The following is a 26,352-nucleotide window of genomic DNA, read 5'->3' on the forward strand; positions in this document are numbered from 1 at the left end:
TTACGTATATGGATTACGTTTTTGAGGTTTACAATATTTTGTACTTTAAAAAATGTAAATTCTAAAAGTAAAAATGAGCCATATGTGTGTATGTATATATATATATATATATATATATATATATATATATATATATATATATACACACACACACGTGTGTGTGTGTGTGTGTGTGTGTGTGTGTGTGTGTGTGTGTGTGTGTGTGTGTGTGTTTGTGTGTGTGTGTGTGTGTGTGTGTGTGTGTGTGTGTGTGTGTGTGTGTTTGTATACATACATACATACATACATACACACACATAAATAGCTTATTTTTATATTTTTTGATTAGATAAATGTGTGCTATAATTTAACAAAGTTCCTTCATTGTCATTTAAAAAAACAAGGAAAATATTTCAAATTATTTTTAAATATGTACATTTTTAAAATAGTATTTGTAGGTCACTAATCGAATAAGTCAAATGTCTGGCCTTTGTCAGACTTTTTCACATCTACAAGGTTTGTCTCACAATTTTCTAGTCTAGCTACTGTCTGAGAGAGTGTAAACTATGAATGTTAATGCCATTCAGATACATGTACACAAACATGTACATATTAAGTAAAACAGTAAGGAAAATTCTTGAAATACGTTTATTTGTACATAGTCACATAACACTCAAAATATTGAAGACAGACTGGATACAAAGCTACTTTTGAACTGAGGTGCACAATGAAACTGAATAGAAATGAAGATGAGGCTTTGTAACTGATGGCAGTTTATAGATGGTGTCTACTGAGTGCAGTCATAGGCCAAAAATCCCTTACATCTACAAAAAAAAATAAAAAATACTAGGGCATTTTTTTCAGCTTTTGTCTTTTTTTTCCATTTTTGTATTTTTTATTTTAATCCCATGCAAGGAAGGAAGGATGTAAAGAAAGTATTTGGCCCGCTATATATCATTTTTATAATAGTGATAGTACAGAAAATTATATCTTTATGACATCATAATTCAACACGTAAATAAGTAAAATGCAACAGCAATACCGAGAGAGAAATGTAACCAAAGCATTCGAAGAAAAAACAAAAATGAAAAATGCTTTGACCTTCCATTAAATAGAATTTTTGATATCCTCCATCCGACAAAACTTCACATGATAGCAAACTAATTTACATTTTATTTTCCTTTGAATTCAAATGGTAATTTTCCTCTCTTTTTATTGGTGTAGTGGAGTTTCTAACAGTAAAGAGACTCCAGACCAAACCACTGAAACATTCACAATCGGTATGAAATTGCCTTTGCAAGTAAACCTTCAGTGCTATGCAACTTTGACGGCTTTGTTGTCGACACAAAGACGGTTCTGAGCGATGATTTTCAAGTACAACAACTGAAACTTATTAAACATTTTAAACATGAAACTCCTTTTTTTCTTATCTTATTTTCATTTGTCATACAAAAGACTCCAGAATTTCTGCATCTCAATAGTTTGTTAGCAAGTCATTCAAATGAAAGAAAAGGGAAAAAAAAGTACATAAAGTTAGGTAAATTAGAAAGCTACTGATCACATTAAACATTTGTGAATGGGCTTTTTAGCGGGTCCAGCCCAAGATCATCTGTAACCTGTACAGACAAAAACACACATAGTGAATAGAACCATGCATTAAATGGCTTTAAGAGAGCTAACATAAGGCTGCTTACCATAACTAAGCTCTAATGTAGCTGATCTCAGTTTCAGGCAGTAAATGAGCGGGTAGGGTTAAAAACACATGCAGGAGACTAAAGCGTCCCTCAGGACCGAAGGCAAAGAGAGAAAGAACAAAGAACGGAGGAATACAAAGTGCAAGAACCACCTGCATACATCAGTCTGACGCCAAGTGTATATCTGTTCATTTGTTTACTGCATATAAGAGATACAACAATGTTTACAAAAAAACATATAGCAAATGAATGCATAAGTGTGGAATACTACAACAGTAAGTACTCAGGACACCCTTTTAAACTTAAAAACAGTAGAAAAACAAACGGTCTATCATTACAATTTGCATTGTAAAATGTTGCCCAGTATTTAAGCTGAATTTCAGCTTCGCAAAATACCTCATCAGATTGCAACATGGAAATGCGCATGAGCCACTTCCTTCAGTTTTTCCTACATCTGATCGTTGTCTGATCAGTGACTTTCCTATTGAGGAAAATACAACATACATAAAACGGTGTGAGAGGAGAAAAATAGTACTCGGGGGTTTCCTGCCTAGTAGCCATATAACCATTAAATAGCACGATTACACCTCATTTGTAATTGTACATTCACAGCTTTAAAGGATGCAGAAACACGACAGAGGCTTGAATTGACCGACAAGACCCAAGGAGGGATGGAAAGCGAAAACGTGGATCTGTGTCCAAGAATAGTTCACCCTATAAAAGAAAAACTGCCTTTCATCCTGTACTCGCCCTCGTGTCGTTCCAAAACTTTACCACACAAAATAGATTCTCAAAAACGATACAATAAAAGCCAATGGGGTCCAATGTTGTCTGGACGTTCTTCAAAATATCTTCTTTCTTGTTCTGCAGGTTTGGAACAACATGAGAGTGAGGGAATATTTGTTTGGATACGACCTGTTCTGGAATCTCCCATTTCGAGTCGTAGCTCAGTGGTTCAAGACGGCAAAGCGAAAGTGTTGTTGTTATCCAGAAAGCTGGCAAATCAACAGGCGAAGGGAGAAGCTCAAACGTAACACTGCCATTACGGCCCCAAGCAAGGCACTTAACCAGTCTCAAGAGGCGCTCATTTGAAATTAACTTTTCCCCCTCTTCTCTAGTTTGTTTAGCCCTCACATCGGAGACATCCTGCACCACGAAACATTCACTGTACATTGTCTGTAGTAATGAAAACGGAGACAAGTGCGTATGTATACACATATATATGCATGTATGTATGTATATAAATGTATGTGTACTTATCACTGTACTGTAGTGTCATCGGTAAACAATATTTTACCAGCGTCATCCACTTGAAGCATCTAAAAGCCATTTTACCGCCTAAAACATCCATTTCGTCCATAGAGTCTTTCAATGTAACTACAGAGCACCATCTTTCTTAATGCTTCTTGCACAAACTACAACCTGTAAAAAAAACTAAGTGCCAGGCTAACAGAAAAGGTCTCGCTAGCTTTAATGTAGTGGAATAAAATACCAAGTGACACGGCGACTCAACCGAAGGTGATAAAAAGACGTTTGTTCTTTCGCAACTGCTTAGCGTCAAAGCACCAACAAGCGTTTGCTTTCCTGTGGCATGCAAGGGCACATGGAGGAGACGATTATCCATTCATACTATTTGTATTAAGGCTTCATTTCTGCACGCTGCCAGGGCATCTGGTAGGACAATCGTTACTCTGCGCTGCTCAATCGCACAGGACAGCTAAGAAAACACAGAGAGCCGATAACCTGGATTCCTGTGATGTTTCGCACACTGGAACTGGAAAAGCATCATTGATCTGTGAGTAAAAATTGTAATATATGTAACTATATTAATTTTCGACCGATATATATCAGCCAGGCTGATTCGTTTGCCGATATTTGGCCATTTTAAGAACATTGGTATTGGAAAAGAAACATTGTTCAAATGTTTCAAACTCAGTATTTGGAGTAAAAGTGTCAAATAAGGGAAATAATTAACCCGCATTGATTTGCTTACATATCGCCATCAGTACTGGCCATCAAAAAAAAACAAAAAAACATAGCATAGCCCTAAAAATGAATACTTCCTTCCATGGAGGATCTGAACTGTTATTTTGTAGTGCATTACGTGCATATTGAGAACACAAACCATGTTTTTACCGATGTCTCTGAAAAGTCTGTACGAGACTCGTGTAGTGCTACTGTGAGATCGCAATAAAAACTAAATAAAAAATATTCACGTCCAGTGCATAAGGTATTCAGGCTATCATTTTAGCTCACTGTGCATATAAGGAAGAAAGGAGAAAAAAAACGTAACATCCGTCTATTGTAAAGGCCAGTGCGGCCAACAGAACTCAAACAACAAGAGCGCAATTCGGAAATCAGCACCATCAGATTTGTACTGCTACGCCTCGGCTGCCTTTCAGGTGGTTAGTGACGGTTTAGAGAGGAAAGGCCAGGTAGCAGACCAGAAAGTTTCATACCCTGTTTTTCTAGAGTGTTCTCAGAGGTTCCGTGCATATTAGAAGGCATTTGTAGTTTTAAACAGGAAGACATGAACATCCCCAGAAAAGCTCCTGAAGAGTGCAGAAGGGGTTTTTTTCCTCGAAGGTTTGTTTTCCGTAGAAAAAAATAATTATATGTATATATTAATAATAAGAAGAATTGACTCTCCAGGAAAAGAGCAGCACAAGGGGGAGAGGGAAAAAAACAGCGGGACAAAACTACAGCTATAATGTAAAATCACTCTGGACATGATGAGCAAGAGATGCCTCATTTGAGAAAAAAAAAACAAAAAAATAAACAAGAAGAGGACAAAAAAAGATGTCCTTTCAGGTTGTTTTAGTGCTCTGTAGGTCATTTGTACATGAGGTTTGGGTGCCATGATTCTCCATGGCATAAAGCAGGCAGTGCGTCCTACAAAAAAGGTCTCGTTTCTGCCTGTTATCCGGCCCCAAGTCCTGCCAGTGGGCATTGGCTCAGTTTTGAGCATGGTGTCGGATGGTGTGGAAGATCCAGTCCATCTTGGTGGTCCATCCACCATGGTGAGCGTCATTCATCTGCTTCATGAAATAGTCCAGGGCCTCCTGCTCGGTTTTGTCCAGTGCCAGGGTCTTTCGGATGTAAGCGATGTCGTCAAAGGACTGCAACTCTGGCATGCCTGAGCCCAGCATCATGGAGAAGAGGTTTATGAAAAGGTTGGCGTGCTGTCTGATGGCCAAGTAAGCCTTGTAACACATCTCCTGGAACCTGCACGGAGAGACATTGAGACATTCAGTTTCTCTGCAGCATCTTTAGAGAGTCCTTGGTTGAATGCCTGGAATAAGGTCTGCGGTTAACACAAGCTCACAATATAAAATACTTCAGTAATACCCCATTCATGATTTTTTTTAGGTGTCTTGAAAAAGGCATTTGCTAAAAAGTTGACATTAAACGTCATCACGCCGAGAAGGAAAATTCTTCTACTCACTAGTCCACTTTAACAGCCTCATTGTGTTTGTACTCGTGCACTTGCAAAACCCTCTATCTCAACTTTGTAGATTTTATGCGATCGTGGTATAGTTTGTTTATAGCCAAACTTTAGCTTTTTACTTTACAAAATTCATTAAAGTTGTGTTCATTTGTGAAGAATATATTTCTGAACAAAACATGTTGTTGGTCACAGAGCTTATTTTCTGCAATGATCCAAAAGCCAACGGAAAAATCCTATTATCTTGTTGTCGGAGGAATCAGATTGATGCCAACATCTGAGTTGGCCTGTAAAAAAAAAAAAAAATCTATGCAAAGTTAGAGACAACATTAAAATCTTCCTTCATGTGCTTTTCATTTGAATGAAACTAAAAACCTTTTTTTTGAATGTGTACTCAAAGCCTGTCATTCCACCAAAGACCATTTCAACACTGGTTTAGTTTTACGCAAGCAAGTGCAGACATGGACGTCTACTCCTCTGAGACACACTGATAGAGAGCAAATCCTGCTTTTTTTGAAGCCTCCTTTGAGTCACGAATGAAGCAGAGATTTGTTAGAAAGCGGAAGTCTGGAGGAGAAGCAGGAAACTTGGCAGCCAGCTGGCTGTCAGAGTATTGTTGGAAGAGGAAAGGCTGCTGGGATGGAGGCCCAAGAGGCCCATTTTGAAAGCCTCTATTGTATAAACTCAATCGCTAATTGTCTTGGATAGTTAGCTGCCTGCCAATAACTATGTTAGTGTCGAAACAACAAAGGATTTGTTGCAATGCTTCCAGCATGAACATACGCACCTCTCAAACTCTCTGGTTTTAGTGCACTCTTGGGTTCCTCCTTTGCTGATCACAATTAGGAAATCTTGAGTTAAGACGAATGGAACTCGCTCTCGCTTGTAGCCAAACTTCTTCTTCTTGTGGTCCAAAAAGTGACCAAAATCTATATGAAACAGCTGCAGGAACACAAGCAGAAGGTCAATATGAGGAAATTGATGACTGAATGTTTCAGTGGCAATAAATTTCACACCTGCCCGTCGTCCTTCACCATGATGTTACTGTTGTGTCTGTCACCGATGCCCAGAATGAAAGTGGCCACACAATAGCCAGCGCAGGATCGTGTAAACAAGTCAATGGCCATGTCGTACCTATAAACACAGATGATTTTGTTACTAGATATTTGAACTGCCCACTGAAAAACTTTTTTAATGTAAAAATCAGCACTCACATCTCGCCCTTGTTTTTGTCCTTTAGCCACTGATGTAGCGTTGTACTATTAAACTGCAGCGCCCCCTTCAGACCTCCTTTACACTGAATCTGCATGATGGTGTGAGAACTTCTCACCACCTCTATGAGACCCACACAATCTCCAATAGACAAGCAGCCATAGGGGAGCATTCTGGGATACGAAAAATTTAAGAAAAAATATTTTTTTAAGGCTGCAAGAGAATTATGGATAACTTGACATCGATACCTGATTAACTACTAATTATTTTAGTGACTTAAATGTACACTGCAGCTCCAATTCTGTGCCTTAATCAAGGAAACGATGATGGCTCATGCATTAACCTTTTGGGGTTTAAACCTACAACAATGTTTTGGTTACCAGCCAAGATCTTAAACCACTACACCCACATACCTCAGGTCCAGCCCCTGATTCTGCCAAATGTTCTCCATTATCCTGATGATCTGAAGAGTCAACATGTCTTGCCTCAGGTCTAAGGAAAAGGTAGAAATATGTGTCACTTTTGTTTCTTACCATAAACAAATAAGGGTATTCATACTAAAAAAGTATAAAAGATGATCTGACCATCCCCATTCTTGAAGATGATTTCATTGTTTTGGAACAGAAGTTCGGACATGATGTCAGGATTTTCCCAATTCAGCCAGAGCGGCCTCTTGGCCGAGGACATGATTCTGCAGTCTTCAAGTCTGTCATGCAAACAGAAAAACAAGTGACAAATCAAACATACACTAGTGTTTACAGTTTTACCTCAAGCCTGCATTTATTTGATCAAAAACACAGCAAAACAGTAATATTTTGAAATATTACAATCCAAAATAACTCTCTCTTTTAATACATGTTAAAATGCAATTTATTCTTGTGATGGTAAAGCGGTGATGGCAGCAGCCATTACTTCAATAGATGTTGAAAACAGATGTTACAATATTTTTGTGGAAACCATGAAACATTTTTTGGGGGAATTCGTTGATGAATAGAAAGTAAAAAAAAAAAAACAATGCATTTGAAAAATAAATCTTTTGTAAGATTATGAATGTCTTTACGGTCACGTTTGATTAATTTAAAATATGAATAAAAGGATTGATTTCTTTAAAAAAAAATGAGGGGTAGTGTAAGTGGGAAATACATTAGCCCGTAAGCTCATGCTAGTGTCCAATTGTGTCCTTTTATGTCTGCCTTGTGTGTCATCCCTGCTAAGTGATAATACATTCTCTCAGCTGTAAATACTGCACAGTGTGGTACTCACCGTAGGTTACCCAGCTGGTGGGCGGGGTTGAGTGGAGAGGTGAAATTTTGGAGGGCATCCATGTAGTCCGGTCGCCTCATCTGCTCCACAAGGAACTTCATTTGCACCTGAAAAACCAAAATAAATACACTTTTGGTCAGTTTCACAGATAAGGCTTAAGCCTATTCCCAGACTAAAATGCATGTTTTAACCGAAAGCAACTTGCACTTATCTTAAAACATTTAAGCAACATGTAAGCACTATTGTTTTGTCTCGAGATGCACACTAGTTGTTTTTTTAAGGCACATTTACATAAGCTACTTAAATGCCCTAATAGAACCAAGGCCTAATCCTGGCTTAATCTAAGCCTTCTGTGAAAATTAAAGTCAGTCAATCAATAAAAGTATCATTCTAAGCTTAGCATCAGGACAACGAATAATGGCAGATTGGGTGCCGCCCAATAAAGGGCAATAGATAATAGAAAAAGCAATACATGAAATTTAAAAATGCATTCATCAATCACTTTACCACACATTAAAATAATTATTTTCATTTTTATAAATAATTCCATATTAATAATTACAAAATTTTAAATGTTGTACTTTGAGTTAGCTTATTTATTACAGAATCGGTTATCTATTCACATTGTTTTTTCAAATGATTTAGAGATTTCCCAGTTAATTTATTGATTTCTTAATTATCAAATAATTCACATTTGAGTATCACACATTTGGGCCACCATAATGGGGAGCTTCTCACATCAGCAAACACAAAGCAACTTAGTTGACCATTAAACTTTAAGCTCAACTTCTTTACATTAACGACATTGAGTGGGATGTTTTGGTAATTCAAGATCATGCATAAATGCTATTGAGGATCACCTCACGGAGTAGATGGCATATCCTCAGTAAATCGAATCTAACAGCTAAGGTTTCACTTGCAGAGTACGTAAAGACGCTCCTAATATAACCTCACATGCCTACTTTTAGGTGAGGTGAAAGGTCAAAGGCTGAGTTTACCTTCTGAGTTTCATCCTTCTTCTCCTGTTTGAGAATGTCTGTGAGGTTGATGAGCTTCTCCATGGCTTCCACCTGTCTGCTCAGGTGCTTCAAGTACATGCCACATGCCCGACAGTACGATTCCAGCAGCAGACCAAACCGCTGACTCACGGTTTTATTGTGCATCTCTGACCTGCAACCCCACAAGATCTTGTTACAATTTAACTTCATTTGGAATGTCAAAAACACCATGACATTTACGTCAGTGTATGTAAAACCCTGACAGAAAGCAGAACGAAAAGAGGAAATCACTTACTTCAAATGCCAAAAGAAGAAGTGCCCAATCCTCTGATTGGTAAGAGCCTTTTTCAGCAGAAATCGTACCAGTGGGTTATCAAGATACTGCTCATACTTCAGAACCTTAAACAAATGAAAAGTGAAACATTGAAAAATCAACAGATAAACATGAGAGGGCATTTATAATTAATAAATGAATATATCAGCCCTACCTGAACCAACTGAATGAGGTACTGTGAGAGTTTGTCATCAGTCAGATACTTCTCAAGGCATCGAACTGCGAAGTCTCGGATCATTGGATCAGGATAGTTACAGTCAAGCAACTCCATGGCTTGTTCCGGCTTTATTGCGGGCCAGTCTTTAAGAAGGCAATACATTTGTGCAACTTCATCTCTGGAATTCCACTTCACCGCCAGCAGAATCTTGGGCAGGATTTCGGGTATATTCACGCAATACTGCCTACAGAAGAAAACACATTTCTACATAAACGTTTCTGCCGATGGACACTAAAACGACTAGAGCTAATGGGGGCGTTAGACTACCTGTGCCTCCATAAGAAGTCTTTTTCCTGCTCAGTGATCTCAGAAAGCGGGTCCCTGTTGCCCAGCTGTCGAAGTTGCTCTATATCTGTCTCCGTCATGGCATGGTCTCGCGCCAGTCTGCTGCTCTGTAAGTCGCAAGAAAATATTATTAATAAATTATATTTCAATAAAGATTTTTATTAACATTTAATCAATTTAATAAAGAAATTAATGCTTTTATTCAGTAAGGACACATTGAATTGATCAAAATTATGGCCCCGTCCACACAAAGCCAGAGCTTTCCCTATCCAATTTTTTTCCCCCTCGTTTCAAGAAAGGGGGTACACACGAGAGCACTGAAAACGACTCAAAACGATATAGTATAAATGCCAGACCAGTATGTGGCACTGTAATTCTGCCACAGAAGGGGTACAGCAATGGTAGGAAGTGAGGCAAAATCTCACAATTAAAACCCAATAAATAAATGTGCTACTTCCCCCAGATGTGTTTTATTAACGCCTACACCTACCCCAACCCCAACCCTAAACCTACCCTTACAATATTGCAAATACAGTAATTAAATGACGCAATATTGATGTGCGCATGCCCAGTGCCCGTAGTCATATTCCTTTTAAGTTTTTCCCGTGCGGCGTGGTGTAATGACATCACCGTTTCACAAAATATACGGATTGGCTGTACACACGAAAACGCAAGGGTGTCGTTTTCAGATTTATCCACTCTGGGACCCGGTTTTAAAAAAATATCAGATTCATGCTCCCAAAACGCCGGATCCGTGTGGACGAAACGCTGATACAGTACAATTTTTTTACGTATACAGCTAAACTCCGTCTCCATGTGGACGGGGCCTATGTTACAGAAGAAAAAAAAAAATCTATATTTCATATAGATGTTGTTTCTATTCATCAAAGAATCCTGAATGAATGTATAGTTGTTTCCACAAAAATATTAAGCAACATGACAACACAGATAATACGAAATGATTCGTGAGCACCAAACCAGCATATTAGAAATATTTCTCAAGGATCATGTGACACTGAAAACTGGAGTAATGGCTGCTGAAAATTTAGCTGTGCATCACAGAAGAACTTACATTTGATCACACATTAAAAAAAGAATACAATATTATTGTTTTTACTGTATTTTTGATCAAATAAATGCAGAGCTGGTGAGCTTAAGAGACTTCTTTCAAAAAAATTTTTACTCTCAACCTGGTAGTGTACTTTCAGTTTGATTAAGTCTCAAATCACCATTTAGAAAGTTTGAGAGCATTAATCTTTACAAGACAAACCTAATATGACCTCTGATGTTGTTAAACAATGGTGTTCGCTTCTGTAGAAGTCACACATCAGTGATTTTTCAACAAGAAAGCCTTGATAAAGTTCAAAGCCATAAGAGATGAATCAACAAAGTTTTGAGAAAGAGAATGGGCATCCGGGAACCATGCTACTGAAAAAGTGTGCGGTCACCGCTGAGATCTATTACAAAAATCAGACGAATGAACATTGTACCTTTTTAATAATTGGAAACATTGACACTCATGAGGTGACTACACAGAATGACAAGAGATGTTTCTCAGGCTTGTAAAGGGTATTAATAGCAGCAGTAAGCGTGTCACTATAATTAATTAAGTAGGATGTGTGTCTGAAAGCTCACCTGTCCAGACTGGCAGTAATTGTATCCCATCTCCCTGGAAATTATCCAGTTAGCGTGATCCTCAATCGTGGCCATGTCAGGAAACTTAACGGGCGAGCTGAAATAGTCAAACTCCAACTCTAGACATGGGGTTTCCTAGAGCAAAAAAAAACAACAACCACAAAACACATTAACAAACCAAGTAACTAAATAGCACATTACTAAGAACTAATGCACTTTCAGCATCTATACAGTTACACTTCTGTATTTTGTATTAAGGTTCAAAACAACTGCACACTAAATAAACAGCTTTAGAGCATGTTAACCATGTCAACCTCTGATTAGACAAGAGAGCAATCGTATTAATCCTTATTATATCGTAAAGAGCTCAGTGCTGAAAGAGGTTATGCAGGAGGAGAAACCTTGTTAGGGTTGGAGCCCGTGACCCCAATGGGGTTGAGGAGGTCTTCTAGGCCGTGTGGTACTGGCCACAGATTCAGTGCCATCTTTCCTGAGACCAGTGTGTGTGTGTAGTCGAACAGGTTGACGTTTCCCCAGGCCAGTGGACAGTGCTCCTGTAGCGGAACATTTAATGGTTAATTTCAAAGACCTTTGAAGCAATCACCACTAAAACATTGAAACAGTGTTCTCACAAAGGTGGGGAAATAGTCACACACACAATCACTCTCTCATTAATGCATTCAAATAAATGTAATGTAGGCCAACTGTGTTAATTTATCTGTATCTGATGTACAACAAACAGAAATCTGCCCCATAGACAATAACTGCTGAAAGTGAACAGTTACCTTCAAGTATTTTAAAATCACAAAGAAATGCACTTTTTCATTAGAAAAAAATATTCCACTTTTAATAGTAGAAAATATTTACAGTAAAAACCTTATCAGGAACTTACTCAAAAACCTTATGAGGGCAAAAAATGGAAAGCAAAAAAAAAGCAAAATATTAATTCATTAATCGTAATCGAGATAAAATGTTCAATTAATCGAGGTTTTTATTTTTGGTCAAATCGTTACAGCCCTACAGTGTTAATTTAGAACTAATATTTTAAATATTAGTTTAAGTCATTTTTATGTGCTGGTTTCATTTGTTTTTTTGTTTTCTATTCTATTTAACTGTAGTTTATTTTTATTTCAGTATGTTTTAGTCATTTTAGTACAAATTTGTCATTTTGTTTAAGTTTTCATGTAGTATTTATATTTATTTTAGCTTTATTTAAATTATCAAAAACTCTTAATATAATATGTTATTTTGTAGTTTACAATAACAACACTGTTATAACGGTGTAAATTGCATTACAAAAAAAGCAAGTCACCTCCTTTGCCCCCTTCCTTCCTTTCACAGAGCAGATGGAGAGACAAAGACGAGCCGCCCTGGGGATGTCAGGAATGTACATGTCATAAGTCAGCCACTCGTTCCACCTGGAGACAGAGAGAATAAACCACAGAGTACGTTTTTAAAATGTATTAATTTGTATTTCAAATGTCTAACATGTTTGGAAATATTTGCATTAGATCAGGGGTCGGGCAACCTCCGACCATCACTGGCAGGTTGAGGGGTAAGAGAGATGATTGTCACTAGGGCCAAATCACAGTTCTATTTCATACCCCTTCGCCTTCCATTACACCTACCCGTTCCCCTTGCCCCTTGAAAGAAAGCGGCAAAGCATGGGGGAGAAAATATTCCCCTAAGAAATGGGACACCACTACTAAACCATTACACGTCATCATACCCCTTTTATTTTATTAGTGTCCTGTAACACTTAACCAGTATGAACAGCAATGAAGTGCACATATCTAACAGAAATCAGGCGAGAGCACGTTTAACAGATTACTCACTCCCAACAGAGTTTTGCGCATTATTTGGACTTAATAAAACGGCGCTCGTTTTCAGTTCAAAAACGTATGAACCTTCAAGTTTCCTAAGACGATACAGAATGATACAGAACATACAAGACTAGTGAAGCCGCTTTTTCATCGGGCCAAACTGTTCTCTTTGTTTGTTAACCGGTCCCTTCCGTGCTCATCCGAGCCGGCCAGTACAGATATGGTTTCGTTATCTACAGTGGTGCTGCGATTATGTTCATATGTTATACGTCATACGTTGGTAACACAAGAGTTTACAGACGATACGTGATGTAAATATCGACTGCGTTATGAAGGATGACCAGATAAATATTTTTAACTATTATTAATATGTGTTCAAAACACTCAAATAGAGCGTTTAGCAAGCTACGGAGAAACTGGCAGCCAGGCGACACACAAGTGATCCATCCCGAGTGGCAACATACACACATTCTAGCAGCACGGTAGTCAGTGGAGGGAAACTCCTCATTCCCCTTCGTTCAAAGTCTGGTCCTGGAAAATCTTTCTTTAAAGGGCTATCTGGTCCTTCCCCTTAACCCTACCATACCAGCCAAAAGAGAATCAAGACACCCCTACCCCTTCATGCGCAAAACGAATGGGTAGGGGAAAGGGATGGGCTAAAGGGTAGAAATGGGATTGGGCCTAATTATCATGTGGCTTACTAGACTAAAGTGAATCCATTTACTTGTGTTAACCATTGACAGCATTGGCCTAGTGGTTTAGTTGGGTGGTACAATGTCACTCACACATTCTGCAGTGAACTGTTTAAATGAGGGGGATATTTTGAAATAAGAGTTTCTTCAGGAAAAAGACAGGGTGGGCTTTTTATGTCACAGTTATTAACAAGAAGAATTACACGTCAGAAAGGTTGCCGACTCTTGCACTAGATGAAATGCCTTTTCTCCTTTGACATTTAAAGTCAATATAGCATATCTGCATACTTTGGTTCATTTTTACTTCATTACAAATAAGTATTAAAGCCCATTTCTGCTTCGGAATAAGAAAATAAAAAAAAAGATAATCATGACTTTCACAACTCATGACTTTATTTCTCACAATTCTGAGTTAACTTTGCAGGTATTCTCTTTTTTTCTCTAAGAATTGCGAATTTAATATGATTTCATACTTCAATATTAATACGAAATGGAATGTACCAAAACAAATAATTACCAACAAAATTAATAATACAGACAGAAATTAAGCTCCAGTAAAAACAGATATAATCTCAGAATTCAGAGAAAAGTCAGAATTGTTAGAAACTCAGAATTCAGATGGAAAAAAGTGTGAATTGCTAAATATTAATTTTGAAGTTTGCGAATTAGAAGAAATAAACATGCAATTTTAAGAAAAAGTGTCAAAATTCCAAGATGTTAACTCAAAATCGTGAGCTATAAACTCGTTATTGCAAGATATAAAGTCAAAATTGCGGTATAAAAGTAATACATTTAAACATGTCAAAAACATTGACCTTTTTGTTTTATTTCGTGGCAGAAATGGCCTTTCATTGTATTTTGTAGATACATTCACTCACACATTCACTTAGTAATGAATCAATTGTAGCATCAGTATCAGATAGGACCAGTGTTTGAACGGTACCTTGGGTTTGAACATGGGACACGCTGTGTGTTGACATTATCACACAACTGTTCTCCACCATGGTAGATCCCTGTTCGTACATAAATCTGAAACAAAAGGTAACAACCTATCAGCAAACATCCTCTAAAGGCCAATTCACACCGCACAGACAAACACCAACAAACATGTGTTGGGTTTTGTTGGATCAGTGTGTTACCCCAGTAGGCATCTGCTGGTGTTGGTCAGGGTTTGTTTTCACCCGAATGAACATGTTCAATCAGCGTTTGACGTGTCATCTTGTTTGTTGGCGTTAGTCTGTGCGGTGTGAATTGGCCTTTAGATCAAGAAAATGCCAGTGCAGAAAGGTCATGCAATTATAAAAAGAAAGACACAAACCGCTTCCTGTTCTTTCATAAACAATTTCAGTAAAACTTCTGCTTTCTTACTAAACACATCTCATGCATTTTGCACAATAAAATGACTTTAAGAATGCAGAAAGACGGATTTCAATTAAGCACCTTGTCAATATCCCGAATATTCACGTTAACGTATGTGGCGCAGAGGACACGTATCCTTAGAGTGCTGTTAATGGTCCAGAGGGATTTGGTGGAGGCCTCTCCGTTCATGTAAGGCGTGGCAGTGGAGATGCGGCGGGCGTAGGAAGGCATGGTGAAGTTGTCCATAGGCAGCTGAGAGTAGAGACTGTCCTTGGACATAAGCATGAGGTTTGGCAACCTACCCAGCATAATGCAACTCCGCACATACTGAGAGAATGAGAAGGAGAGAAATAAAGAGCCATTTCATACATAAATCCACATAATAATCAGCACGAGCCGTTAAATCATCCAAAATGTGCAAAGCTATTTTTAGTGTTTTTGGGGATGATATAAAACTTAAAATGCAGTAGGATATGGAGGCTACTCATTTGCATTCTGTGTACTGGGTGGTTTTGGGATAATGAAAGCCTGGAACAAACACATGATCACCATAAACTTTAAAAAAAAAAATGAAATGTCTAGAACTTTCAAAGGTACCTTGTACTGACTGATGGGGTACTTTTCTAAAAGATACTCGTCACAGCCGCAGACTTTCAGGATGTATTTGCCCTGATATTCCTGCACGCACATCTTCAGCTGCTCAGCTGACAGCAGCATGCTTCTGGTTTTCTTCCTGATGGCTTCGGCGATCACCTGCTCAGGTACGCAGTCGTGATTGATTTTAAGCGTGTACTTTTGCTTGTCATTGTTGGGAGAGACGATCACCCAGATGACTACAATGATTTGACCTAGCACACAAAGAAGAAGATCAGAGTGTTAACAGGAACAGCACAGTTGAATTGATTCCTTCAGGCATCAAGCATGTGAGAACAAACATTTAATCCCACATGGCAACCGTGTGTTACACAGAAAGACTATATACTGAATGTAGCCGAATGAAGCTGTCAGGGAATGAATGTAATGGAGTTGTTGTGCATGTATTGCTCCAGGCTATAAGGGAAATAGTAGTAGTCATGAAGCATATGATGCTTTTGCCCTCTATTACAACACAGGCCCATTCACATAAGAATGAAAACAGCATTGCTGAAAATACAAAAGTTACGGGAATAACTCTATACTATGAAGATTACTACTGGCTTCAGGCTATAAGGCATAAAGAAACATTCCACATTATTTTTCAACCTTTGATCAATGTGCCGCATCTGTGGCATGCTGTCGATTACCACAGCCGATAATGTTGACAGGACCGCCAGTGTGTATTAGCAAAACACAATGAAAGTGTAGCTAGTAATAAATGTTTAAAACATGCAAATATCACACTGTTTAGAAAGTATGCATTCAATAATGTGCTAGTATGAGACTAATGTGGTTAAATTAGAGCTGGGCGACATTACTAAAAAATTATTATTTATATAAAACATAAAATCATAATTTAGATTTTTTTTTTCCTCAACATTTCCTCTAAAATTATTTTAAAAAATAATAATAATTAATGATTTTTTGATGCACCAATATAATAATTCACTGTAAATATAGATACATAATTTATTGCCAAGACATTTTAAAGCATGGGAAACCAGGAAATTCCATTCAATTATGTGAGGAATGATGTAAACAAATTGTTAAAATCAATGTCTTAAGCTGATTCATTTAAACAAACGGTTAAAAATAACTAAAGTTTAAAGTGACATGTTAAAGCCAAGTATGGTAACCCATACTCGGAAATTGTCCTCCGCCTTTAACCCATCCAAGTTAGTGCACACATATTAGGAGAAGTGAGTAGTGAACACAAACACACACACACACACACACACAGTTTAAATTAGGCATTAAATGAAAATCTTAAGTACGACATTATTGGAACTAACAAAACACTGCAAGACAATAATGAATATTGTATAGGTTTCACATTATGTATATGATTATTCATGTCAACTCATGTCATGATCACCTAAAAAACAGTTATCATCTGCCTAAAAGGAACATAGAACCGAAAAGCAGCGTTCTTCAGTTCTGCCCACAGAATTCACACTAGCAACTCATAAGCAGAAGTTCCTAGAAAAGTAGTTTAATTTCTAAAGGACTAATATAGAACTTCATCCGCTTGTTAAGTCTGACGTCACGCGTCACCGCTTCTGGGTCCAAACCCACAATGCCCAAAGAAAACAACAAATGCTGCAAATATACACTCATGATGTAATGTAATACTACTATAAAAATTATAATCCTAACCTTTATCTCCATACCAAAATACCAGATGGCCAGACAGTGATTCATCTTTTATAAGTCCTTAAAATACTCGTGTTTGGGACAGCGTGAGCATGGAGACTGTAGTGTACACCGTACGTTTTTAAATGCTTAGCTTAAATGTATAATATGAATGAATAAATAGTGCTCATAAATGGCTGTTGAGATGGTATTCTCAAGTGAAATGAGTAGAGGACCTGGAAACAGCATTCCTTACGTCATGACTTAAAAAGCAGATAGTGGATCTCCTGAAGAAAATAGAGTCTATAAATATGAAAATAACACTGAATACTCCTGTAAAAGAACAAGCCTACCTTTGTCTAATTTGCCATATATATGCTTTGGAAGCTCTGGTGAAGACTCTACATTAGGAGGATAAACGTATAGTGCTCGACTGTGTGGCCCACTGGCATCCCGCAGCTCTACTGAGTCTTTGCAAACATTAAGTATATTTCTCCTGAAGTCCTGCACCTCCGGATCCTTCACTAGATCAAACTCACACACTGGCATGCCGATGGCAAAACCTGAAACACACACACAAAATAAAACATCTTAGATCAGGAGAAAAGAAATAAAACTTGTGAATCAAATACACTACTGTTCATAAGACATCTCTTAAGCTCACTAAAGCCGGGTGCACACTGTGCGATTTATAATAGTCCTTTAGGATTGTTCCTTGTCAGACTGTACGAACATGATCCCCGCTGTAAGCCATGGCACACTGTAAGATATAAGTTGTCATTAATGTCAGACTGTACGATAGTCAAGCCACGCTAAAAACAGGCGCACGCAAGAAAACTTGTCCGGAGTTTTATATAATCAATAAAAGACGCGTTCAGTGATAGAGAGCTGCATTACACACAAAGGATTGAAGTAGTGGCTATAAAGAAATCTCTAGCGCTCATTTTCGTTATAGTTTGTTTTGGAAAACAAAGATAATTTGATGATCGTCGTAGGAGAAGTCACACTGCAGGATTTCGCGCCAAATCTTCTGATAATTTGGTGTGAGGTCAAATTTGATCGCAGCGGTCATTAATCGGCTGTCGGCGAACATATCAAACTAACAATCAAAGACTTCAGATTTCAGCCTAGGATCAGAGGAATCTAGGATTTGCTAATTTGTCTCTGACGGACAAATCATGTCCAAAATCGCACAGTGTGCACCCGGCTTAAGGCTGCCTTTATCTGATAAAAAATACAGTAAAAACTGTAATGATGACAAATTTAACATAAAGTAAAAATGTATTAGTAGTAGTAATATGCAGTGCTAAGGACTTCATTTGGACAACTTTAAAGGCGATTTTCTCAATTCTCCGATTTTTTTTGCACCTTCAGATTCCAGATTTTCAAATATCTCGGCCGACAAACCATACATCAATGGAAAGTTTATTTATTCAGCTTTCAGATTATGTATAAATCTTAATTGAGAAATTATGACTGGTTTTGTGGTCCAGGGTCACATATCTTACTAAGAAACTTATGAATGGTACTGTACGTTTTTCAGAAACAGGAATGTAAATTGTGGACATTCTGTCTACTTCAATACTCTGACATTTATTTTTGGTTGTTATAGGGCTGGGCGGTATATCGAGTTTGTACAATATATCGATATATTTTTTAGAAACGATATGGAATGAGGCAATACCATTTATATCGATATACAGTAGATTGATACGAGCGCATCTGAAAAATAACTGAGTATTCAGAGTGAGCTGATGCAGGGAAAGTGCATGATACGATTTGTCCCAAAAATGACTCATGCTTTATATTAAGGGCTTCAAAATAACTGGTAAGATAGTGTTAACACGTATAGTTTAAAGCAGCTTGCCCTGTCAGATGATCTGAGAGATACTTGTGCTGACAGACAGATAAATACTTGCGCTGTTTAATACATTTGAAATGCGGTGCTTTCCTCAGTGCATAACTTACATTTCACAGGTATATTCTCCATCTTTAAATGTTAGAAAGTCATGCAAATATGTTCATTTTGCTGTCCGGAGAGGACGAGTCTTCTGCATGTGAATCTCCGCTAAAATTCAGCCTTCCCGTGAACAAGCGCACGCGGCAAACAGACGGAGCGCAATAGAATAGGAGCGCAATAATTATGACTAAAGTATACATATTTCTAATTCTAAAATATTTGTTGTCGGACAATAAATGTGCCATATGTGGAATTATAAACCTTCAAGTAAGTGTATTTTTATGAAAGTGACCATTAAAATGGGGTAATCAAATATAGACTAATATGCTTTTGTTTTTATTTTCAATTTTATTTAAAATGATTAATTTTGTTTTTATATTGTAAACCCCCTTTTTGCACATGATATATTGCCTACATCACATTCACTGTATTTGTTTATAGCCTTCAATAATCAACATTGTTTTTAGGACATCACTGGGATTATTAAAATAAATAAAAAACTTAGAAACTTAGAAAATACAGGGATATAAACAGTGTATCGTAATTCAACCAAAAAATACTGAGATATGATTTTTTGGCCATATCGCCAAGCCCTAGGTTGTTACTGAATTTCTATTCATGAATTTGTTTTAAGTCATGCATATAGTAAATAAAGGAAAAATCCGCTCATGTGTGACGTCTTACCGATTTCTCTGTTAAGGATTTTTTCCTCTCTGTTCCCTACAGGTTCAATGACCTTTAGGAAGGGCTGGAAAAGCCGAAGGTCGCAAAGTCTTCTCGTCTCGTCGTAGAACTCCTCACGCTCCGCCTCTTGCGTTACGCTGACGAAAATATAGGAGGTCTCCTCTTGCAGCAGGTGGTGGAGGGGATACTTCCTTGCTTCCTTAAAAAGTTCATGTTTGATTGTGATGAGGGTAGCCTCCCGGAGGCACTCTAGTGTCAGGATCATGCCATTGGGCAGTAGACAGTCCACCAGAATCCTGGGGGGCATTAAATGAATGCCCCATAGTTCTCCTGAGGAGGGTCTTGGAGGCATGATTTGTAGTCCTCACAATCTTCAATAGGGGGAAAAAAATAAATCACCAACCTCCTTTTCTCCTGAAAAGGAACAGGAAAAATAAAAGTGGGTTTTGGCAGCATGTTTGACATCATGCTCTGTTTTCAATAACAAGAAGATCAACGGACAAGACAAAATGTTAGGTATTGCAAACTACACCCAGAACAAATCTTAAGAATCTATGCAAGTAACAAACAGGAACACAGACAGCAAACAAGCATAATAAACTTGGATGTAACAACAGTAATGCTTCTCATTTACGTGGTCTTGCATTAAAGCATTATATACTGTAAGGCTTTACCTACTGATATTACCGTTTGTATAAACTACCATTCAAAAGTTTGGGGTCAGAACGATTTTTTTAAGGAAATTAATCATTTAATTCAGCAAAGATGCACTGAATTGATCATTATAATAGACATTTGAAATGTTACAAACAAAAGATTTATATTTTCTATTGACTATTGCTTTCATTGGTCAAGGACCGCCCAAGAGCACGCTTGACTGACATGTAACGCAACCAATCACAGTTCTTTTTGTTCCACGTCATGTTTATAAACTATTCATTTAAGAACGTTGTGCAAGTTTACTGCAACAATGGAGCCAAACACTTCGCATACTTTTGAAAATCCAGCCTTTAGTTGATCCTGGTAAATGCTCGTTGTCACAGTTTGTAAACACAACAGTGTTCTTCTTCCACAAGGATGTTTGGCGTCACAGCATTTGTTTCTAGGCGGACTGTTAAAGAATGCAACTAGGCATGTGACGGTATCAAATTTTCATGTTGCGATTAATTGCTGAAGCTTTTATCACGTATACGGTTTTATCACGATATTGAAATAAGTTGCAAAAAAATATATGTGTATAATACAATAACAGGTTTTATAACTTTGGAACGAAAAGACCTGAACATTTGAATACAATAAAGATGTATAAAGTAAGCAAATATTTCAAACAGATTAAAGTGCAAAAGAATTATAAAGAACAATAGGTAACACTTTACAATAAGGTCTCACTAGTTAATGCATTAACATTAAGAAAGAGCAAATAGCTACATTTTTTACAGAAGTTATTATTCTTTGATAAGGTCAGTTACTAAAAAAGCAACTGTTAGTTAATGTTAGTTCAGGTCCATTAAATAATACAGTTACAACTTTTGATTTTAATAATGTGTTATTAAAAGTTGAAATTTACATTTAACTAAGATTAATAAATGCTTTAGAAGTATTTTTCATTGTCAGTTTGTTAACTAATGAATTAACTAGTGGTAAATAATGGAGCCTTATTGTAAAGTGTGTGACTGAACAATAAATAATTAGAACATATTCAAACAATATCTAGGGCATGTAGTCCAGATTAAAATATAAAAATGTTTAAGATTGAAAATAAATAGCCCTAAGTCTTTAAGTATTAAGTATTTGGTTATGTGATGTGATTTGGTTAGCACCATAGCGAATACAGAAATCTGAATGGCTGTTTGAAACATTTAGCCTTAATACTGTTTAGTAGTAGCCTGGTGGTCTTACCAGACTCTCGTACATTTAATATGTACAGAGAGTCTGGCCACTCTCCATTGACAAGCGTTTACTTCCTTGAAGGTGGGTACTCTGTTGAAGTTTAAAACTATTGGATCTGCCATAACCAATCGCTAACGTTTGGTCGTGACATATGTCATGCGCCGTTCGCCTCTGTTACACACATGGAAATTCGTGAAAATAACTGTGCAGATTGTTCACGACACCTCAGTGATAAAACCTAAAACTTGTGCATTCGGATTGTGATTTATTCACAGTGGAGGGGAGAGTTTTGTGATCATGAACGCTTTGCTCACGTGGTCCGTAACATGATTGCTGTAAATAAAATATATATTGGTATGATAAGAATAAATGCTGCCGTAAATAACAGCCCAATTCAAATGTTTATGTGCTTTTCTTCTTTTTAGTTTTTGAGCGGTGATTAAATATATTGCTCTTGTAAATACTTGCCAGCATTTAAAGAAATACAAGTCTAGAAATGCATCCAAATTACAGCGAAGCGTAACCGCACGGTGCTCTGCAGTGGTCAAAAAGGATATAAACAGGAAAACTCAGAGATGTGGATTCGGACAGCAATTAAATGACCACACGACCTTGGTGTTTGTCAAAGGCTGTAGGAAATTCGGCCGGGGATTTTTACGCGGGTGGTGGGAGACGGAGGGCAAAAAAATCTCTGACTAGCCCCTGTAAATGATGACAATGCCTTCCGACCCCACGAGAAACAATTGCCGTCCGAATAGGGCTTCAGCCAACTCCTTCACCACTAACGGAGCGAGCTGGAAAATCAAACTTTTCCCGAACCCTGTGGGAAGGAGGGCCACAACATCATGGCCACGAACAGAACTCAGCAAAGATTGTTCTTGCTCCGGATAACTCCTTTAACTTCTGGATATTCGGCAGCGGTGCCGCAACGGAATGAACGGCTTCACTCGCATCTTTCTCCGCTCCCATTACTGAACTACAACTCAAACTAGCGCACGACATCAACGTCATCGTTCTCAGCCACTCCCTCTGTTCGCTGATTGGACCGGTTAAAATTTGTTCGGAGAAAACCTAAGTATATACCACAGTCCCAAACGGAGTACTGAAGGAAAATGAAAATTGAGCGGAAGTATGTAGTAGGGCGGAGTTAGGCTAGTTTAGTAGTGCAAGTCTGCTTTGTTTACGGGGGTTACCGGGGAAACAGCAGCATTTCTGTTGTTCCATCAGCTGTCAGAAAGTGTGAATGTGCAGTCTCCTTCACTCTTCCTGCCATGAGCTGCTCATGCTTGTTGGGTTTGTTTACATCAGTGCACGTTCCTTTTTGATGCAGCATACAGCGGTGTCGTTCATTTTAAACGGTTGATGGGTAACGTATTCTTAAAATGCATTCTAAAAAGCAAAATAATTCGTAATAAATAATTATTCACAGTATTTTGAAGTGCCCACCATAACGATATCATGCATGTTCAATATCGTGATATATCGTGTTACCGTATACCGGCACGTCTAAATACAACACACTCGTCTCGCGGACATCCTGTAGAATTCAACCAATCAGATGACGACTTCGAAGTGTTTCCAGATAAGAGTGCCATATGCATCAGACATTCAGCCAACGATCCATGGGCATGACGTCTGAGGCAAAGACTAGGTCCGATCCACTTTCAACAGCTTTTTAAAAATTGCTTACTGCACCTTTAAAAATGTTATTTTAAAGTGTAATAATAATTCTTAATATTACTGTTTCTATAGCATTTTTAATCAAATAAATGCAGCCTTGGTGAGCATTAGAGACCTCTTTCGAAACAATAAAAAAAAATTTACCGATCCCAAACTTTTAAGCTGTACCTAAAACACACACACCTCCTTAAACACACTAGTACTAATCCATGAGGCCAATAGAGTCATTTAATGCATCACTGACATCAGTCTTAATAAAAAAAAGTTTGCAGAAGTTCAGTACAACCCAATATCTGAGTCACTGAGCAATGACAGGAATGTATCACTCTGTGAGAGAGGAGAGATATTTCCACTCAACATAGAGCCAAAAACATTTGGCACTTCACACTGAAGGGGATGACTTGTTTTTCCCTGCTAACATGAGCCAACGAAAAGAAAAGCGTATACATTTCCCGGTTGTAAGGCTGTTGAAAGCAATTCACTAATCTGACAAACAGCATCTTTCACCATGTTAAGACACATGTGATCTGTTATCTGAAATTATTGGATTTTAAAACTAGGCCATGCGAGATGAACACATCAGATCTTTTGTCCTGACCATCCTCTTCAGGTTCATTCATGTAAAACACCATGCAAATGTTTATCACAGAGCTTTGCGAATACTGGTAAGGTCAAGGTTGTAACCACCTCCACCCTTTCACATTTTTTATTGCTAGTCATCTCTTCTCAGTAAAAAAAAAAAAAAAGCAAGAGATGAATCAATATTTACATAAGCTGGTGGTATTTGTGCTTACCTCAGTCTGATGTTAGGGCCACTTGTAAATGTCCGTCATAGTTCAGACCTTTATCTGATCTGCTTGCTTTATAACTTCAGGTCCACTACTGTAACAACAGCAACAAGGACAGACATTCAGTGTCTAGCGGAAAGTGGACAAGTTTACCCAAAACAACTAAACCAATGCCAACAGTACAAACCACAACAAACTTCCACAGCAGTGTTTAGAGTGACAGAGATGGGAAGATAATAAGATTAAGAGGTTTATCATTCTTGCATATGAATAGACTGACCCACAATTACAGAGAGCCACTAGCTAAAACGAACTGTTTATACAACACGTTTATAGACAATAAGTTAATGTTACACCTATGTTTATTAGTTCAAACCACAAACTGGTAAAAACAAACAAGAATGAATCATGACAGAGCAGAAACATGCAATAAACCGGCTTAATATTACACCGCCAAAAAAGTATTTCATAAAGAACCACGCTGAATTTTATGAGCACGCATTTAAGTACATTAAAAACAAAAAGACATAATATTAAAGTAAAAGTATATTTTGGAGGCTCATATCTGACATAATTAGCCAAATAGCCAAATAGCAATCCCTTACAAAACATACTACTAATTAAGCAGAAATTGACATATAATCTTGCTAGAAAGCTGAAATGCTCCAAAATTAAAATAATCCGTTGTTAGCGTGAGAATAAGTCATTAAAGACGAATTTGCTATGTCTTAAAAATTAGATATTGATTCCTTTAGCCACATAGCCGCTAGGCTAATACGCTATAGCTAACCCGATAACTTTCAGATAAAATATGCAGTAATATCCCGCCAACGACGCTTTAACAGTTACCAGTCTGAAACAACACATACAACTTTAAAAGACAACTAGCGTTGTTATTTGAACAATAAAGGAATAAACGCATATCTCACATGTATATAGCTAATATGGGTATGTACCGGAGAGTTGTTGTGAGGTAATCCGCTGATGGTATTCAGTCGCTCGATCAGGGCTGTAAATTCAGTGCGGGGCTTTGCTAGGCCACTATCCGCCTTGCTCTGACATGCACCGCCTCTCCATCATCACAGCAGCGGCGGCGGTGGATCGCGAGCAATGTTTTCACACAAACCATTCATCTCCGACATAGAAAGACGAAATACATACTGTCCAATATCCGATGGATTGGATGAAAATCGTCAGAAACGCTGTCACTGTGGAATAAGGGAGGATCCTGTGAATAAATAAGCACCAAAGTGGCCGGATAGGTAAGAGGGAGGGTGACTGACTGAGAGGGAGAGGGACAGAGAGAGAGCGAGGATGACAAACCCAATGAACTACTTTTTCAATCGATGATCCCACTACACACCCAAACAAGCGAAATAAAGTGTGAATTGCTAATCTTGTCAGGACACTTAGAAAGCGTATATATGATTTATTATGCAATATGCACTGCCTATGCATTTAAAACTGCAGAAATGCCACGAAAATGTGCTTTTATGCAGACTGCTTCATGGCACACAGGAATTACATTGGCAGAAATAATGAATGTTGAATGCTAAAGAGGAAACGAAAGTTTAAAATATTAAATTATTAATAAATTGACCTGCATATATTTATCGAGCAACTAAATTCTCTTCATCGTCTTTCTTCTGTCAGTCAGTTTTTTCCCGTACTAATGCAGAGCTGAATATATTTGCATAACGTTAGGTCTTTAATAATAACTAGTTTGTTTACTGATTTTATTTTTTATCAGCATTTTTTTATTATTATAATTGACTCAATTAAAAGTCAGAGTATTGCTAAAACATAGGCAACTTGAATGAAAGTATAGTCGTTTCCACAATTTATTCTCAATTTTCTCAATGTCCTCCATCATTTTTTGATGATTTTATCTTCGAATATAACAATTCAACGTAGTTACGTGTAGTTTCAACGTATAAATTAATTTTTAAGAAATAAAAAATGAACCGTGGAAATTAATTTAAGAAAAATACAAGAATTCGGTTTCAAAACTACTCGCGTAAAGTACAATATACAGCTAAATCATATAGATAATAGTAATGAAGTACACTACCTCAAGTACTTCACACACCCGTTTGTCATATCACAGGCTCGCGCATCCTCTCATTGCGCGTGCTGAATCGTCAAT

General features: G+C 37.6%; 2 protein-coding genes across 2 annotated transcripts in view; both read right to left on the reverse strand.

Annotated features, from left to right (window-relative positions):
* The window catches only part of mapkapk3 (MAPK activated protein kinase 3), a 206,374-nt gene that overhangs the window by 97,537 nt on the left and 82,485 nt on the right, over positions 1–26,352 (reverse strand). The window lies entirely within an intron of this gene.
* Positions 625–26,338, reverse strand: pik3ca (phosphatidylinositol-4,5-bisphosphate 3-kinase, catalytic subunit alpha). The gene is made up of 22 exons (XM_079844505.1): positions 26,278–26,338; positions 25,163–25,414; positions 24,213–24,300; positions 19,849–20,262; positions 17,558–17,767; positions 15,534–15,784; positions 15,018–15,263; positions 14,521–14,606; positions 12,375–12,480; positions 11,464–11,616; positions 11,063–11,197; positions 9,410–9,534; positions 9,080–9,326; positions 8,887–8,990; positions 8,592–8,763; positions 7,594–7,700; positions 6,915–7,036; positions 6,744–6,822; positions 6,333–6,503; positions 6,135–6,252; positions 5,906–6,060; positions 625–4,898 (listed from the first exon to the last, which is right to left on the reverse strand). Exons 4-22 carry the CDS (start codon positions 20,198–20,200, stop codon positions 4,628–4,630), a joined length of 3,210 nt encoding a protein of 1,069 aa, XP_079700631.1. The 5' UTR covers positions 20,201–20,262; positions 24,213–24,300; positions 25,163–25,414; positions 26,278–26,338; the 3' UTR covers positions 625–4,627.

Source organism: Gobio gobio (genome assembly GCF_949357685.1).
Source record: "Gobio gobio genome assembly, chromosome: 19".
In the NCBI taxonomy this organism is placed as follows: Eukaryota; Metazoa; Chordata; class Actinopteri; order Cypriniformes; family Gobionidae; genus Gobio; species Gobio gobio.